At 32.9% G+C, this 20175-nt stretch overlaps 2 protein-coding genes across 2 annotated transcripts; both read right to left on the minus strand.

Moving 5' to 3' along the window:
- Nucleotides 1-4518: 4518 nt before the first annotated feature.
- Nucleotides 4519-5262, minus strand: LOC128668076 (uncharacterized). Its single transcript, XM_053740242.1, has one exon. The coding sequence runs from the start codon at nt 5260-5262 to the stop codon at nt 4519-4521; it is 744 nt and encodes a 247-aa protein (XP_053596217.1).
- A 2178-nt stretch (nt 5263-7440) lies between these two features.
- Nucleotides 7441-8004, minus strand: LOC128668077 (uncharacterized). The gene has a single exon (XM_053740243.1). It carries the CDS (start codon nt 8002-8004, stop codon nt 7441-7443), a length of 564 nt encoding a protein of 187 aa, XP_053596218.1.
- Between the last annotated feature and the right edge of the window lie 12171 nt (nt 8005-20175).

A 20175-nucleotide genomic window follows, 5' to 3' on the forward strand; every position in this document is an offset into this window, starting at 1 on the left:
AATAAAAATAAATTAATTAAATTAATAATTACAATTTTAAATTACGACTTATGGACTACGAGTTTATTGAAAATAACTTCTGTATTAAAATTTAATTTTCGAAATGACTATATTTCTTTTAGATCAAAGAATTAAAAAAAAAAATATAAATAATAAAAACACAACTTAATCTATTCAATTACAAATGTGTGCACTTATAAGTGAAACATTTAATGTTATATAGGTATTGAAAATAAATAAATTAAATAAGTAATTATTTGACATTGTTAATAATAAAGACCACGAATTTATATACTTATTAACCCTACACCCATGAAAATGTTTCAAAATATTACAGACTTAATAATATTAATTAAAAATATTCCTATAAATATATCATTGTAATTTTTCCAAATCTTCATTAGTCAGTAATTTTAAAATACTCCTCGTAAAAGTACTTGGAAGTTGAATGTTATTGAAAATATCATCAATTAAACTAATAGCATTGGATAGCAATTTTTTCCGTCCTAATGCTTTTCTTAAACGATAAGCAATCATTCCACCGTATAGTGGAAAAAAAGATTCAATGTTCAAATTTAAAATAGTACTATCACTAACATACTTTAAACTTAAAGCTAATTTGTGTTCACATTTATTACATAGAACATTATAAAGTGTAACATTACTCGTACCAATATATGTTATCTTCAGTTTTTCAATTTCGCTTATGCACTGACCGCGCAATTCACCAAATTTTCCACTATCTACGACTGCTAAATTTTCTTTATCAATGTAACAATTCGTCGCACTGAGTTTGGCAATATATTCAGTAATTGTGTCTTTAACTTTTTGTGAATAATTCTGACGTGAAGCAAATGCTGTTTTACCATTAGCGTTTTTTAAATTAATATCAACACCAGCATTAAGCAGTTGTCTTATGATATTATCGTCGGTTGCGAAAAATGCGTAATGAAGCGCTGAATATTTATACGCTGTCACTATATTTATATCAACCATACTATGGTTCAAGATTAATTCTACTGCTTCCGAACTTCGGGATTGGACAGCAACATGTAAAGGACTTTCTTTTGAAAAACCACTTTCACTTACACTATTAACATTTGCACCGTATGTTAGAAGAAGCTCCATAATTGGTAAGTTTTCTTTAGTAATAGCACATATTAGTGGTGTTTCAAAATAATGAGTATCAAGGTTCGGATCAGCATTATTTTTTAAAAGTAATTCTACAAGTTTTTCATTACCTCGATCAACAGCAATTTGTAACGGTGATTTGCCAAAACAAAAATCATAGGTTTCCAACATTGCAGTCTCAATGGCATGGTTTTGTAATAAAAACTCAGGATTTTCTTCAAGATTTGGCTCAGCTCTATACAGGTAATGGATCAAATCAGAGTCCTGAATTAGCAGAGTATTAACGTCTGCTCCGTAATTGATGAGGCTTTCAATTATACCCAAGTTCTCCATTATAACAGCAATGTGAAGAGCTGTACCCCAGTATTTACTTCTTGAATTCACATCAGCTTTCTTGCGGAGCAGATAGTTCACCAATCTTTTATCATTATTGAAAGCTGCTATATGAAGCAGCGTAAAACCACCCATGACTGGAACCACTGTATTGATATTTTCGACATTTACTTGTTTGATTAAGTTGTCAACGTATTCGCAATTGAATATTGAACGGATTGATTCCATCGTAATGAGTGATGCAATTAATAATTGTCGACTTTTAAATAATGAACTTTTAATTTGATTAACTCTGACACTTTACTGTGAGAGTAACTGTTCACTTAGTAATAACTTCAAGTTAAATTATTAACGATCACTGATTTTATGTTTGTAGTTTTGGGACAAGATTGACTGTACGACTGATCGTCTCAAGATCGAAAACGGTTTTGAATGATGTTGTCTATGGTACCTTCGACCTTAACAAAATCTCCCCAGATAATTACTTTTCTCCCCCACTCTTAAATATCTGTGGTCATAATTCAGGAAGAGAGGGGCAAAAGGGAGTACTTAAGGAAAGACTGAGTTTTTGGCGGCTCGAATAGGGGAAGAAGGGAGGGGGATACTTACTTTTTGTCTCAATATAGCACATTTATCGAAAATTAAAAATCTTTAAATTTGAAGCGAAATGCGTCGTGAAAAAAAGATTTGATATTTGCTCTTTTTACCCCTTTTATTTCTGCTAGTTTTGTTCCATGTGTTCGTCATTAATATGCTCTAACAAAAAAAATTTTTATATGGGGCAACATGGTCCCTCTGAAAAATCTACCAAAATTCGGTTATTATTTTATTTCATCTGAAAGCTACTAATTAATAAATTTTCTTCTCTGTGTCCATCTTTGGTTCATTTTACTCAATCCGTGGTTCGATATAGGGCGAATTCTTATACGGCGCGTACCAGGTTTTCAAACTACAAATATTTTTTATTGCAATAAAATTTATTTTACATAATAATCAGTTTGACTTCAAGTAAAGAGTCTCTATGTTTTTATCTCATTCGAAATTAATTGACTGAAATAATTTATTTATTTTTCCGTCAAGCTTTTGAATTAACAGTAGGGAACTTATGAATTCGAATTAAAGCTTAATTGTAATTTAAACTATAAGAGAAAATAAATTTAAACTGGATAATTACTCGGAACTGGTAGTAAAATTGAGGATAACTTGTGACACTTAAGCCAGAAAAATCTCAAGCGAATACATATTTATTCCAACTTCAAATTTTGAATGTTAATATTTTTCCAGGGGCTTTGATATTTTATTATTTAGGTTGCATTAAAAAAGTTATAAGAAATAAATAAAGGCAAATGAAATAAATTTAATGTGACTGATGTATTGCAAAAAAAATAATTGTTTAATAAAAATTTTAATGACAAGAAATATATGATTTTTTTAATGGAATGTTTATAAATTTTGGTTGGTAAATATCATAAACTTGGTAATTATTTTTTTTATGTCTTATAGTTTTAAAAAAAATCTATATCTTGTTGCTCATAAATTGAATATTTGTAATTGGAGAATCATTTCGAAGATTCATCATTCGCTCCTTCAAATTTGTTTCTTTATAAAAAATTCTTTGATTTTTAATCTTTCAAATTTTATATTATAGTCAAGGGAATGGTTTTGATGAGTCACCATTTCTTGGACATAATTTTTTTTCTACTCTTTATTACTGTGAATTTTTAATTGAAATTCAAACCAAACTATCAAACATATTACAAAAATTTATTTAAACAAAAACTTATAAGGATATTGCGCTTTTGTATAGAAAATACTACTTATTTTTACTTATCCAAATCTTCCCAAATTCTAAATGGCTTTGAAGTTTCGCCATTTCTCCCCCATCACCAAATCTTTTTATCGTCAATACTTATAAGTTACACATTGCGAATTCGCTTTCAATACTGCGACAAATTTTTTATAAACTAAAAATATTAGTTCGTTCACCGAACTCTTGCGAAATGGGTTTTTATGCCATAAAAATTTTATCATGTATCTTTTATGGTTGATGAAAAATTTATGATTTTTAAAGAAAAAAAAAAGTTATTACTTCTGATCAACCTAATAACTTTTTTTGGTTCTTACTAATGTAAACTTTTTTTTTCGTTAATTCTTTTAGCTTGTTTTGTTCATCGACTACGATAAGTAAATTTTTATTTCAAGGCTAACTAATATAAATTTTCTTTATTTATTTTTCAATTCTTTCAGCTAAATTGTATATCAAATATTATTTGTTATAAAATTTACTTGAAATGTATAATCGTCACGATAAAAACTTATTTAAATATTTTTATTTCAGGGCCAACCATATATAAAATAGTTTTATTTGCACAACTTATAGGTCTTATACAAATTTTTACATAAATCATATTTTCATTTGGTAAAATATTCACTTCGTTATATATATTATTTCTTTCTTACTTTTTAACTTCTATAATTTATTTGTTTTTGGCTTCTTATATTTTTTGCACGTCACAGTCTTGGTATCCCGCTTGCACCACGCTCCGTAACCCTGAGTTGACTCTCAAAATTTCTTCAATTCTCTTGAAGACCGTACATAGTTTTATATCAACCTCTCCTTTTAATTTTGCTATCAACTTTTCTTCTACTTTTTTATCCTCTAACCCTCTCCACTCTTCTAGCAGCTCTTTTTCCTTCTCCACCCCTTCATATATTCCTTCACATTTCAGTAGGTGTATCAACGTTTCCTCCTCTTTCCCACACCCTCTACAGCTCCAGTCCCTGTACCCTTTTTTGCCCGCTCTTCCCAAATTTCCACACCTTATCCTCGCCCACATCTCCTTGTCCTCCCCTCTTACATTATCTTTTTTCCAGTAGTTATCTTCTTCTTTCTCTAATCTTATTTTTTTGTTCAATGTATTATACGTTGATTTGTTTATTGCGGCTTCAGCCTCCTTTTACGTTCTCTCTCATTTTCATAATGCCCTCATTCAGCTTTTCCTCTATTTCCTCTACTTCCGCATCCCTGTAGATCATCTCTATCACCTCCTCGCATTACATTTTTTTTAGCGCAACCTTCACCATTTTCCCCCATTTCGTCGGGCACCTGTTCATAATCCCTCTCATTTCTTCTTTCAGTGCTATCCTTGGCCATCTCTCTTTTTCCATCATCATACAATCCTTCATATATCTTACTGCTCTTTCTTTTAATATTACTTCCATCTTTTCTACTCCCATCTCGTCCCTCCAAATATATTCTGGTGTATCCCTTCTTACTCCTAATGCCATCTTGCAGAGCCTCCTATGCACCCTCTCTATTTCTTCCGACTTTTCCCACCCCCAGACCTCCACTCCGTACAAAGCTACTGTTCTTGCCACAGTGTTCATCAGATACATCCTGTCCCTCATGCTGTTTTTTTTGCTCCTTTTTATCACTCCCCATACTGCATTTGTGGCCTTTTGTGCTTTTTGTGCTAGTTCCTTTTTTTGTTTCCCTGCGCCATTCCTTGTGGTGAAATGGTACCCAAGATATTTAAATTCTTTGACTTCTTCGACCTCACTTCCTTTATACATCCATTTCTTTCCCTTCTTTTTTCTACCTCCATTTCTGCATATTAGAATTTTTGTTTTTTCCACGTTCACCTCCATCTTATTCTCTTCTGTGTATATTTCCAGCTCTTTCAGCATCCCTCTTAGCTCCTCTTCTGTGTCCACAACTAGCGCCACATCATCCGCATATTTCATGACATGTATTCGTTGGTTCTCAATCATTGTCCCTCCTCTCTTCTTCTCTTCCATCGTCTTTTCTAGGTCGTCGATATCTATGCCATATAACGCTCCGCTTATCGCACACCCTTGTCTTACCCCTTTTCTTGTTATAAATTCTTTTGTCTGTCTTCTTTTTCCTACTTTCACCTTACAATATGTTCTTTTATATATTTCTCTTATTATTCTGTGCATTCTCCCTCTGGCCCCCTTCCTCCATACCTTTCTCTTCATTTTTGGTCTCCTGACTGTGTCGAACGCCGCTCTAAAGTCTATGAACCCGATGCATAATTTTCCTCCCTTCCTCTTCATTTTGTTGTTTATTAGACTATTCAATACAAATATGTGGTCCCTTGTCCCTCTTTTTTTCCTGAACCCCACCTGACTTTCCCTTAAAATTTTTTCTTTATCTATCCAGTTATTTAGCCTCTCCGTCATCATAGTTGTCAATAACTTGTACCCTGTATTTAGAAGCGAAATTCCCTTGTAATTTTCTGTTCTTTCTCCGTCCCCTGCTTTGTAAATCGGAATTATCACTGCTGTGTCCCATCATTCTGGCATACTTCCTTCGTCCCATTATAATTTCGTCTATCCATTCAATGACATCTGGTGCACTGTTCTTTATAAATTCTGCTGCCATCCCGTCTTCCCCTGGAGCTTTGTGATTCCCGAGCTTTCTTATTGCGGCTTTCACTTCTCTCCTGCTGAAGTTTTTATCGAGCTTCGGCTCCTCTGATCCTTCATTACTACCTTCTCCTTTCCACGGCTCATTTTCTTCTTCTTCCGATTCTTCATTGCCTTCCCCATTCAGCAGATCACTAAAGTGCTTTTCCCATTGTTTTGCTTTTATGCTGTTGCTTGCAGCTCTTTTCTTTCTTCCTCTGAACCTATTTATGGCTTCCCACCATTTTGTCATGTCTTTGGCGTTATTTATCTCCTCACACCTTTCCATCATCCACCTTTCCTTGCTCTCTTTGATTGTTTCCCTATATTTCTTTCTGCTTTCCTTCAGATTTCTTTTTTTTTCTTTGTTATTATCCTTGATGAATTCTTTGAGCTTCTTCCATACTTCTTTTCTTTTTTTTTACCCTCGATATTGTACCACTTTTTTTTCTCCTTTGTATCTTTGTCCTTCTTTCCTTTCATCACTATCCCCGTCTTTTCAGCCCCTTTTCTTACTATTTCCTTTATATCCTCCCACTCAAGCTCGCTTTTTTCCTCTAGTGCTTCTGTCAGTGCTTCCTGCGTTGCTTCTGCATACTCCTGTATTTTTTCTTTCTTCCAGATCAGCTTATTTGCTCCAATTTCTTCCTGCTCTTCCTCCTCTGACATGCAGCTTCCTTCCTTACTCTCTTCCTCATTTCTCTTTACCTTATATCTCGCCAACACTGGTAGATGATCTGACTCTATTCTTTCCACCACTCTTACCTCTATTTCTTGCTCATCGCCTCTGTCCAGCGTTAGTATTAGGTCAATTACTGATCCTAAACTCTCTTCGTCTCCCCCGACGTAAGTTATTTCCCCACCTTCATCTCCTCTTGCTCTATCATTTTATACGCAGAGTCCTAACTCATCACACATCTTTAGTAATTTTTTTCCTTCGCTGTTTACTGTCTTGTCTCTCGATTTTCTTTTTTTCCTCACTCTGCCTTCGTCCTCTCCTGTTACGTTTTCTTCTCCGATTCTCGCATTAAAGTCCCCAATGATCATCACGCTTTCGTCCCTGTTTGCACATTCTTCTATCTGCCTTCTTAGCTCCGTTTCTAATTTGCTCATTCCTACATTGTTATACACTGTGATTATACTTTCACTTTCCTTACTTTCTTCCAACATCATTCCGTATTTCCATTCTCTGACTTCCCATTTTGGTTTGCAATTTTTTTTTATCCCAATAATATGACCTCCCTTTGCTCTTCCTCTCTGTTTCTCTCTCGTCGCAGGCTTCGCCCACCATTTGAATTCTTTGCTCAGCCTCTCACATGTTATTTCCACCTTATCTTCCATTACTCATGTCTCCACTAGCACAACAATCTCGTTTTCTTCCATCATTGTGGCAGCTTTTTCTACCTCATTCATACCTGCAACATTCCAAAACATTACTTTCCTTCTATTTTCTTGCTCTCTTCCTTTATTTTGGTCCTCTCTCTCCTTGGCCTCTGTTTCTCTTTCTGTACCCACTCTCCACTCCTTTTTCTCATCATTCGCCCACTTTCATAATTCCAATTCTCCTTTTTTTTCATTCCAACACCACCACACCTCCCCAATTTTTATTTTCTTCCCCTCTACTTCTGTTACATTGCCATTACTCTGCTCCCATTTTGCTTTTCTTCTTATCCACCTTTCGACTTCTAACTCTCTACTCGTTTTTTCTTCCCCCACCCACACTCCGGTCCCTTTCATAATCTTCCGTCTTCCCAGAATGTCTCTCTTCTCTTTCTCATTTGCACTCTCGATCATTATCTGTCTTCCTTTCTGGAATTTTACTCTCATCGGCTCAATTCTGACTTTCAATCTCCTTTCCATCACCTTCATTACGTCTTCTTTTCTTCGGTACATGCCATTTTCATAATATATGTGTATGTTTAACCTTTTTTGCTTCCTTTCTTTTAGTTTTTCCTCCAGCTCATTTCCATTAATTTTTTTTGGCTTTTCTTCAATGAGCTTTTCTTTTTCTTGTCTTCTCCATTCTTCATTTGTTTTGTCCTTCTTATCTTGTCTTTTCCTCGCCTCGCTCACGAATCTTTCCACCTCATTTTCCAAGCTCCATTCCCTCATTTCTTGAACATTCCTTTCATTCGCCCACGCGTTTTCTGTTTCCTTCACTCTTGATCGCCCTCTTTCCTGCCTTCCTCCACTGTTACTCTTTCCTTGTCTCTTTGTGTCGTGACTCTGACTGTCGTGTTGCTTTCCTTTTTTTTTCCTCGGTTGCTTTTGTCTTATTTGGTATGTTCGTCTTACTTTCTTTCTCCTTTTTTATTTTTTCACTTAGCTCTTTAATTACTCTGTCCTTTTCCTTTATGCTTTGTTCTCTTTTACCAATTTCCTTCTCTAATCTTTCTATTTCCTGTCTGTGTCTTCTTTCCTTTTCCACTTGGTCTTCTTTACATTTGCTCCTAATTATTTGGGCCCCTATCTTCGAGGATTCTTGTCTTGTACATGCCTTTATTTCTTCCATTGATTTCATTATCAATTCTTCAACTTTTGTTTTTACCCTGTCTTCTATCTCTGCGATCAATTGCCACATCTTTTTCTCTGAATTTTTTTCACTATCCTTCATTTCCTGCTTTTGGCTCCAATTTGACATTCCAGTCTGCGTTGCTTGTTCTCTTGTCTTTTTTCCCACTTCATCTTTCTGTTTGTCTTTCCTATCATTGATTGTCTCGATTATATCTAACTCTTTCGCCTCTTCATTACTGTCCTTCTCAACTTGCAGACTTCCTCTACTGTTTCTTGCCGGTGTTCTCGCTAGCTGAAATCCGGCTCTGCACCAGTCTGTTCCTACCTCATTTATATTGTCTGTGTTTTCTACCTTTTTTGCTTTTGCCTTTATTATATCCATCTGACTAAACACAAATTTTTCTAACGCTCCATTTTTCATACCGTAGTCTCTTTTACTCGCTGAATTTGTACTTTTGAATGTGCGCGGCCTTCCCCTCCTTCTCTTGGTCATCCCGGCGCTTGCGCCATTCGCTTTACCTCTCTCATGTCTTTCCTCGTCACTTGTCATCTCTTTGTATGTGCTGCCCTCTCGTTCCTCGTAACTTTTTTCCTTCGTCTTGTCTCCCGCCATTTCCTCTATGTCCGCCAAAACCCTGATTGCTTTTACCTTTTGGTTTCCGCGTCTTTTGCTTTTCCCGTGCCACAGCTTTTCTTTTTTTTTATTATTCACCTTGTTTGGTGTTTTTCACTCCTACCTTTTTTACTCTAAACTTACTTGCCTTTTCTTTTTTTTTTTCACTATTTTATTTATTTTTGCACTAGCTACTCTTTTACACGTCTGTACACTTACACAGCTTACAGCGCTCCTTTCAGGGCCAACTAATATTTATTATTTTTTTTTTTTTATTCTTTCAGTTAAATCTTATATTAAATAAATTATTGTTTATAGAATTGACTTAAAATTATACTTTTCAGCGCTTCATTGTATTGAAAAATACTTATTTAAATGTTTTCATTTCAGGGCAAACTAATATTTAATTTTTTTATATTTTCAGCTAGATCATTAACTAATTAAATTGTTACTTATAAAACTGACATCAAATGACAAATTTAAACTCCCCATTGTAATGATAAAAACTTACTCAATAATTTCTGTTTCAGGGCCAACTAATATTTATTTTTTTATTTTTTTTTTTTTAATTCTTTCAGTCAAATTTTAAACTAAATAAATTATTGTTTATAAAATTTATATTAAACGGCACTTTTCAGCACCTTGTTAAAAAGTTGAAAACTTGTTTAAAAATTTCCATTTCAGGAATCAACTAACATGAATTGTTTTATTTTTTTTTTTTAATTTTTCCAGTCAGGTCGTACATCAAATAAATTATTCTTAATGTAATTGACGTCAAGTGGGACTTCAGCGCCCTATTATTACGACGAAGAGTTTTTCAATCAATCCAATATCAAGGTGAACTGTCATAATTTTTTCTATTTTTATTTTTTGACTTTGATTTCAAGTAAATTATACAAAAAACAACCATACCCATACGTAAAACCATACCAAATTAAAACCGAACGGCTCTTTTCATCGCCTGGCTCACATGGAGAAAGTTCTTGAGCTTTTGGGGTCCTGTTCATGCAGGGCCCCCCCCCAAATTTTTCATACGTCTATTCTTTTCAAATTTCAAATTATACTAAATAAGCAGTCATAAGATATACAAAATTTTTTTTCCGTACAAATAACATAAAATTTTTTTCTTGCAGAGTATAATTTCCTTAAATAAAATTTCCGAATACCCATAAAACCCATCTTTAACTTTATCCTTTCCCATTGGACTCAACAAATTCATGAAATTTTTTTTGTTGAATTTTACGGAAATTAGTAAAAAATTTTCTAACCTAGTCTGCAGAATTTTTATCAATCATCTCTGTGCTCAAAGATCAATATATTTATAAACTAAAGTGTGAACTATAATTTAACGAATGTTAAAAAATTGTAATTCTTTGTCAGTCATTTAAAACAATGAAACATTTACTGCGAAAAAATATCGGAGCATTGATGTGAGTTAAATGTTACAGAACTTAAATTATTATCCATGAACGTAAATTATAGTGGCCCTAAAAAGAGCCATTTACAACTCAAAGTGTAAATTTTCAGTATCCAATTATAAAAAATCTGTACATAGAAATAAAAAGAATTCCCAAAGAAAGACATATTTCGTTTGAGATTTCCTCAAAATAACATGAAAACCAAATTATAAAGTCGTGATGACAACTTTTTTTTCACAACCCGGGATATTTTTCTACTACTTATTGGTTAGCCGATACCGACTCAATCAATATTGTTATTATTTTGCGTTATAAATAATTACTTAAAGCTGTAAAACTATAAAACTTACACTCTTGTAAACATTAAACAGTCAATAAAAATACTTAGTTGGAATACTTATATTTGTTAAAATAAGAGACTAATGGTGAGGCAAAAATAAATATATGCACAACTCGAAATGTATAAAAAATCATAATTTAGTAAATATTAAAATTTGTACTTGTTGTTTAGCCACTTACTAAATAAATATAAATATTGAAAGAGTATGGAAGCAAGGATTGAATTCTTAGGTGTAAACTTGAATTGTTCTTTACGTATGAAAAATTTGGTGGCCCTGAAAAGGGCCGTTTTTAACTTAAGTCAGAACTTAAGTATCTAATTAGAAAGTATCTTCACCTGTACCATGATATATACTTCATCGCTGGCTTCATGTAATATGCCACAGAAGTCGTCTCTGCCACGTCGTCTGATGCAGTTGCCCAAGTGTATGTAGTCATCGTAGGCCTTGAAAGGAGCAGACTGGTCGGTGAGGGTCGTCAGGTTACCGAGCAAGTCAAGGGCGAAACACTGGGCGGTGTATCTCGTCTTGAGGTCCTTGGACTTGGACGGTTGGATGCCCAACGAAAGCCAAAAGTTGTCTTCCCGGTCGTGGCTTAGCTCCATACGGAAACTCCATGTTTCCTGGATGTCTGTCCTCGGATACAGGGATGACTCTGCAACCTCCACAGCTCCTGAATCTGTCGTGTATAGCTTCGTGCTGATTTTAGTCAGCTTAAACGTGTGGCCAGTTGAATTAATGAAATTCATCTTGACGTGTGAAGTTAAAAACTTGAATATTTTGCGTGACGTACAAAGTAAGTTGTCGGTTGGAAATGACCTACAATGACTGTATGACCATTAAGTAACCTCTGACCTTTACCACCTCCACGACTAAATTTCAACGTACTGCTTTCTGATTGGCTCGCAGTTACCGACGTGACGATTTTCTCGTAATTACTTTCTATCGGTACACGCGCACCAATCACAGCAAAGGAAATATCCCCTCTACTACTTCTAGCTTTCTTATTGGCTCGCAGGTACCGACACAGTGAGTATTGTTGTTATTTTTCGTCGGTACGTGCGATCCAATAGAATTACCGAATCATCGATCCCTGAAATATTTGCATCAGACAAAATATTTAGCATTGCCAACGATGGAATATCAAAACTTAACAATATTAAAATATTCCGTTCGCATTTAGTTGATTTTTTAATAGTAGCTGGCTATTGGCTACTTCAACAATTTTACCACACTGTGAATGATATGAATAATTTTATTGATATATTTGTGAAATTTCAGGAGACTTTCGTCTGTTAGAGAGACTCAACTTTCCTTATGACAAGTACACCAAATAATTGTTTGAAAAAATCAAAAATTAATAATAGCTTTTCTATTAATAGCTTTTTCGTAATTCGTCACAAAAAAAAAAATAATAATATTCCGGTACCGGGAATCGAACCTTTTTTTTTTTTGTTTAAAGTTTCTTTATTTAAATTTACCATGTCATACATAATAGGAATAAATAAACTAAATAACATAAATCCTTAATTTCTAATTGTTTTAAACTTATTAATTGAGATCAACTGGCTGTTGTTGGCAGCGTCTCGGGTCTCTACCATCTTTGTAATTTTATTTACTGCTATTATTAGAGCCACCGAAGGCTCCAGTCGCGGTAGTCATTTTTTATTTTTTAATTATTTTTTCTTCCATTTAGCTTTTATTAAAACAGGAAAACAGTGGCTAAGTGTGCTCCTGTGGGCAATTCGAGCCTGTTGTCAACTACTACGTTGATCGTTGTTGGTCAAGCGGTAGCTTGGTTCCCGTGAGCAAATTAAGGGTTTTGTGCGCCGATTTTAAAAAACTACTAATACACTTTTCTATTAAATGTAAATTCTTTTTTTGAATAAACAGCCACTGTTCGCGTTAACAAATAGCCAGGTCCGTGGTTCGATATAGGGCGAATTGTTATACGGCGCGTACCGGGTTTTCAAACTACAAATATTTTTTATTGCAATAAAATTTATTTTACATAATAATCAGTTTGACTTCAAGTAAAGAGTCTCTATGTTTTCATCTCATTCGAAATTAATCTACTGAAATAATTTATTTATTTTTCCGTCAAGCTTTTGAATTAACAGTAGGAAACTTATGAATTCGAATTAAAGCTTAATTGTAATTTAAACTATAAGAGAAAATAAATTTCAACTGGATAATTATTCTGAACTGGTAGTAAAATTGAGGATAACTTGTGACACTTAAGCCAGAAAAATCTTAAGTGAGTAATTACTTACGCTTAAGCGAATACATATTTATTCCAACTTCAAATTTTGAATGTTAATATTTTTCCAGGGGCTTTGATATTTTATTATTTAGCTTGCATTAAAAAAGTTATAAGAAATAAATAAAGGCAAATGAAATAAATTTAATGTGACTGATGTATTGCCAAAAAAATAATTTTTTAATAAAAATTTTAATGACAAGAAATATATGATTTTTTGAATGGACTGTTTATAAATTTTGGTTGGTAAATATCATAAACTTGGTAATTATTTTTTTTATTTCTTATAGTTTAAAACAAAAATCTATATTTTGTTGCTTATAAATTGAATATTTGTAATTGGAGAATGATTTTGAAGATTCATCATTCGCTTCTTCAAATTTGTTTCTTTATAAAAAATTCTTTGATTTTCAATCTTTCAAATTTTATATTATAGTCAAGGGAATGGTTTCGATGAGTCGCCATTCCTTACGAAAAATTTTTTTTCTACTTTTTATAATTGCAAATTTTATCTTAGAATTTAAGCCACAGGTTAAAAATGTGACAAAATTTTACCTAAAAAAACTTGTAAGCAACTTGCGTTTCTGTACAGACCCCCGTTAATTTTCGAGACCCAAATCTTCCCAAATTCTAAATGGCTTTGAAGTTTCGCCATTTCTTCCCCATCACCAAATCTTTTTATCGTCAATACTTATAAGTTACACATTGCGAATTCGCTTTCAATCCTGCGACAAATTTTTTATAAACTAAAAATATTAGTTCGTTCACCGAACTTTTGTGAAATGGGTTTTTATGCCATAAAAATTTTAACATGTATCTTTTATGGTTGATAAAAAATTTATGATTTTTAAAGAAAAAAAAAAGTTATTACTTCTGATCAACCTAATATTTTTTTTTGGTTCTAACTAATGTAAACTTTTTTTTTTCGTTAATTCTTTTAGCTTGTTTTGTTCATCGACTACGATAAGTAAATTTTTATTTCAAGGCTAACTAATATAAATTTTTTTTATTTATTTTTCAATTCTTTCAGCTAAATTGTATCCTACCAAAAGCAGATTCTCTGTAGAACATCGCGCCAAGTACACGTTTAAAATTTATTAAAAGTAAAAAAAAAAATTATTTTTTACAAAAAAAAAGTCAAATCGAAAAAATACTAAGTACCTAGTATAATGCAAAATCATAACAAACATTTTCATGAAATTTCAAAAAAAAATTGTATTACAAAATTTCAATGTACTTGGTGTGCGTTACTACATGTACTCAAGCAAAATTAATTTCTTATAAAATCAACCATGCTTTTTTTTACTCTTTTGTGAGCACACCAAGTACATTGAAATTTTTTTATACAATTTTTTTTTGAAATTTTATGAAAATGTTTGTTATGATTTTGCATCATACTAGGTACTTAGTATTTTTTCGATTTGACTTTTTTTTTGTTAAAATTAATTGTTTTTTCTACTTTTAAAAAATTTTAAACGTGTACTTGGCGCGATGTTATACAGAGAATCTGTTTTTGGTAGGATTTGTTTTCTTTTTGTCCTGTTGATTGTAAATAGTTTTAATGTATACTATTAGAAATCGACTTCCAAACTAAACTCCTAAAGTTCGTCTTAAAGTAATGCGTAGTCGTGATATATAACACGTGAGGGTATACTGTTTATAGTATTATTTTTTAGAAACAATATAATAGTACTGATAGTTGTTACTAACGTTCGTAGAAAGTTGACGATAATCTACTACCGCAACCTGTCACCAACTTTCTGAGAAAATTGAAGGCAACTTTTCGTCAATCCTGTCAACTAAGGGAATGCCAGCTATTGGCATACATTGGAACAGTATTTGCGGCCAACTTGATAGCAAGTTGCTACAGTTGGTTGCCACTAGCTTGCTTCCAAATTGATTATCAGAAATCGCTTAATGAAGTTGTATATTTGAGCTCCAACTTAACTACTCATTATAAACCAACTCAATATAAACCGATCCGATTAATTTCAATTGCCATCGTTTGTTGGTCGTTTGTCGATCAATGTTGACCTATCAAAGTTGTTTAAGGGTTAATTGCTCAATTATGAAAAAGTGAATAAAAATTAACCTTTAATTTTTTTCATTGAACCCCTCTATTTCTATAATTTTTTAATTTTTTTATTTAAATTGCTAGGAAACCGTTTGTCGGTGATTGTTGCCCTCGCGGTTTTGATTCACCCTGGAAACACCCCGGAAACACGGTGGATCCACGGCGGTTACACGGTGGGTTTTTTGTCATTTTATCACCGTGATTCCACGGTGATTACACGGTGTATTCACCGTGATTCCACGTACACCGCGTAATCACCGTGGATACACTGTGGAATCTCGATGAATACACCGTGGAATCAGGGTGGGTACACTGTGTTACCATCGTGGAAACACTATGTAACCAGCGTGTATACACGGTGATAAAATGACACGAACCCACCCTGGATCCACCGTGATTCCACCGTGTTTCCACTCCCAGGGTGTTCCCAGGCTGATTTAAAATCGTCAGGGTGGTGAAAACAAATAAAACAGTAATTTATTTATAACAAAAATGTAATTAAAAAACTAGAATTTCCATTAGTAGTCTTCAATAAATAATATTTTTTTTCTGTATAATGATATTTTGTTTCTGTATAATGATATTAAATCTTCCGTTAAAAAATTAACTTAAAAAATAATTATTTGTTTCCATTGATTAAAAACCTGATTTCCAAATTTCGCCAATAAGGTATTGACAGGTAGCGCCACAATGTTGTTAGATGTACGAAATCACCCTAAAAACCACTTTAGATTAAAACTGACAGTAATTTGACAATTGAAATTATCAAAATGTGCTGCCTGAATTGGCCGACAATTTGATAGCAAAACTTGAAAATAAAATTAGCGGTTAATTTTTTTTTTTTAATTTAGAGGTTACTTTTTATGCTAGAAAAAAACCCTAATAAAAGTTCCCATGAAATTTTTGTCAAATGTCTGTCAAATTCGGGCTTTTCCGTTTTTGACGATAATTCGTATAGGACTTTCAAAATGAATTTGCATTCGAATTCGGGTAGTAAATTTACGTCAAATTGTATAGCAAGTTGTATGCAAATTCTCGTCAAAAACGGAATAGCCCGAAGTTGACAGACATTTGAGAACAATTTCATAGGAACTTTCTCTAGGGTTTTTTTCTAGCCAAAAAAAAGTAACCTCTAAATAAAAAAAAAAATTAACCGCTAATTTTTTTTTTCAACTTTTGCTATCAAATTGTCGGCAGATGCGGGCGGCAAATTTCGGTAATTTCAACTGTCAAATTACTGTCGATTTCATTCTGGAGTGACTGTTAGGGCAGTTACGGCAGACGTCAACTAACCCTAATAGCACAATTTGCTTGAGCAAAAGTTTACTGTACAAAAGTTTTGTTGAATTTTTCCTCAAATTTCCGTCAACTTTGGACTTTTCCATTTTTTACGACTTGTATGCAACTTATTATTGAATTTGACGTAAATTTACTGCCCGAATTTGAATGCAAATTCACTTCAAAAGTTGACTAGAAAAAAGTTGTCTTTAATTTTCAGGCAAATTTTATGTCAATTTATCGTTAATTTGACTTGAATAATTGTTAAGTATATTTTTACGCTCAAATTGTAGACAATTTTACGTATAAATTTGCATACGTTCTGAAATGGTAAGAATGAACATTATCGACCGTTTTTTTTCGTACATGTTTATCTTAAAATTGAAGAAAAATTAACCGCAAATTTTTATTTTCAACTTTTGCTGTGATATTGTCTGCAGATTCAGGCAGCAGATTTCAGGTAATTTCAACATCAAATTACTATCAATTTCAATGCTATGAGGGTAAGTTTAGTAATTCCAGGTATTCGCCGTGCTTAGCTGAATTAAGTTCTCTGTAAATTAAGTTAAGATTTAACATAGTAGAAGCAAAGCATACTTATTAGACTAAATCTTAACTAAATCTTATTAGGTTCACGTATAGGATTTAGTTCGGCCGAATACGGCCATTAATGACAACATCTGTACCTATCATCGCGCTAAATGGCACGATTTTGGTACCACCTTTAAACGCCACACTCTAAATATAATTGCTTAGCAAGTTCTGCAGTGGAACATTTACGGGCAACTTAACAATAAGTTTCTGGAAAGTCTTGGCTGGATAATACTTGCGTGCAAATTGATGCAAATCAACTACCGTCTGAACGTAATTTGACAGAAAAACTTGCCGTCAATTTGAAGTGAAACTTACAGTCAACTTAACGTCATTGTCTGACAGTAACACTTGGTCGAATTGAATTCAAGTTACAGACAATTTACTGTCAACTTAAAGGTAACTGTTTGCTCTCCAATACTTTTCCTTCGAATTGGCTAATACGGCAGTAGCTTGAAGTTAACTCACGGTTGGAGGCTATCATGGACCTCGCGAATATAACTAGAGAGAACATACAACATTCAAAAGTTTTTAGCAATCCACAAATTATATTTCCTAAATGAAAGGTATTATTTGACGCAAAATTTAGTTTTAGTCAATAATAATAACTTAATTAGAGATAATGATACGGATTTTCAACGCAATCACTAAGTAAACATTATACTTTAATTGATCACTACATAAATATATATACATAGCACTAATTAAAAACTTGGTGTCAATTAAATGCGACCAAATTGGTGACAACTTTCAGCTTTTGGAAGAGTTCCTATAAGTTGTTATCAAGTTTCTTATAACTTGGCAACCAATTGCGGCTAATTTAAGGAAATGCCAATTTCTGCGGTCAACTTGATGACAAGTTGCGACAATAGATTGTCGTTAGCTTGCTGTCAGCTTGACTATCAAGGTTGATACTGCTTAGCGAATAGAACTACACCATAAGGACGTTAAACAGGAGTTTTACATAATCGTAAAAGTTTTTTTTGCAACTATATAAAACCATTCCTAACAGCACAGTTTGCTTTACCAAAAGTTTACTTATAAAATTTTCCTTGAATTTTTCATAAAATTTATGATTATGAAACGAATTTATTTATGCTCATAAAAAATTTGCATACGAAACTATAGTAAAAAATACAGACTGAAGCACCGCTGGTGGCGAAAACACAAATCACTGCTACAGAAAAATTTCAATATTTACTGAATCATGGCATTTCTTACAACTTTTTATTCTCTGGCAGTGCCCTTTTCGCATCAAAAAATTTGTAAAAGGATTAAAATGGGAGTACTATAGTATATGCTGGCCTAATTTAATTATTTAAATTAGTTCTCATAACTAAAATGGGTAAAGTTTCATAATTTTATGACGAACAATCAATCATCTTTCGATTGCAAAAGGAATTTTCTAGATATTTTGTTTTTTAAAAAAGTTTTTGAAAATTGGAGCTAAATACCGTTCTGTCTACAGTATAGAGACACCGTAGGCTAGCGCCATCACACTTCACACATATACATGTGTTTGAACGTGTACTTGGCGCGAGACACTACCGTGTCTCCTGATGTTATATACGTATTAAAAATAAATAAATTAAATAAGTAATTATTTGACATTGTTAATAATAAAGACCACGAATTTATATACTTAATAACCCTACACCCATGAAAATGTTTCAAAATATTACAGACTTGATAATATTAATTAAGAATATTCCTATAAATATATCATTGTAATTTTTCCAAATCTTCATTAGTCAGTAATTTTAAAATACTCCTCGTAAAAATACTTGGAAGTTGAATGTTATTGAAAATATCATCAATTAAACTAATAGCATTGGATAGCAATTTTTTCCGTCCTAATGCTTTTCTTAAACGATAAGCAATCATTCCACCGTATAGTGGAAAAAAAGATTCAATGTTCAAATTTAAAATAGTACTATCACTAACATACTTTAAACTTAAAGCTAATTTGTGTTCACATTTATTACATAGAACATTATAAAGTGTAACATTACTCGTACCAATATATGTTATCTTCAGTTTTTCAATTTCGCTTATGCACTGACCGCGCAATTCACCAAATTTTCCACTATCTACGACTGCTAAATTTTCTTTATCAATGTAACAATTCGTCGCACTGAGTTTGGCAATATATTCAGTAATTGTGTCTTTAACTTTTTGTGAATAATTCTGTCGTGAAGCAAATGCTGTTTCACCATGAGTGTTTTTTAAATTAATATCAACACCAGCATTAAGCAGTTGTCTTATGATATTATCGTCGGTTGCGAAAAATGCGTAATGAAGCGCTGAATATTTATACGCTGTCACTATATTTATATCAACCATACTATGGTTCAAGATTAATTCTACTGCTTACGAACTTCGGGATTGGACAGCAATATGTAGAGGACTTTCTATTGAAAAACCACTTTCACTTACACTATTAACATTTGCACCGTATGTTAGAAGAAGCTCCATAATTGGTAAGTTTTCTTTAGTAATAGCACATATTAGTGGTGTTTCAAAATAATGAGTATCAAGGTTCGGATCAGCATTATTTTTTAAAAGTAGTTCTACAATTTTTTCATTACCTCGATCAACAGCAATTTGTAACGGTGATTTGCCAAAACAAAAATCATAGGTTTCCAACATCGCAGTCTCAATGGCATGGTTTTGTAATAAAAACTCAGGATTTTCTTCAAGATTTGGCTCAGCTCTATACAGGTAATGGATCAAATCAGAGTCCTGAATTAGCAGAGTATTGACGTCTGCTCCGTCATTGATGAGGCTTTCAATTATACCCAAGTTCTCCATTATAACAGCAATGTGAAGAGCTGTACCCCAGTATTTACTTCTTGAATTCACATCAGCTTTCTTGCGGAGCAGATAGTTCACCAATCTTTTATCATTATTGAAAGCTGCTATATGAAGCAGCGTAAAACCACCCATGACTGGAACCATCGTATTGATATTTTCGACATTTACTTGTTTGATTAAGTTGTCAACGTATTCGCAATTGAATTTTGAACGGATTGATTCCATCGTAATGAGTGATGCAATTAATAATTGTCGACTTTTAAATAATGAACTTTTAATTTGATTAACTTTGACACTTTACTGTGAGAGTAACTGTTCACTTAGTAATAACTTCAAGTTAAATTATTAACGATCACTGATTTTATGTTTGTAGTTTTGGGACA

The sequence above is a fragment of the Microplitis demolitor genome, chromosome 6 (assembly GCF_026212275.2).
Source record: "Microplitis demolitor isolate Queensland-Clemson2020A chromosome 6, iyMicDemo2.1a, whole genome shotgun sequence".
In the NCBI taxonomy this organism is placed as follows: domain Eukaryota; kingdom Metazoa; phylum Arthropoda; class Insecta; order Hymenoptera; family Braconidae; genus Microplitis; species Microplitis demolitor.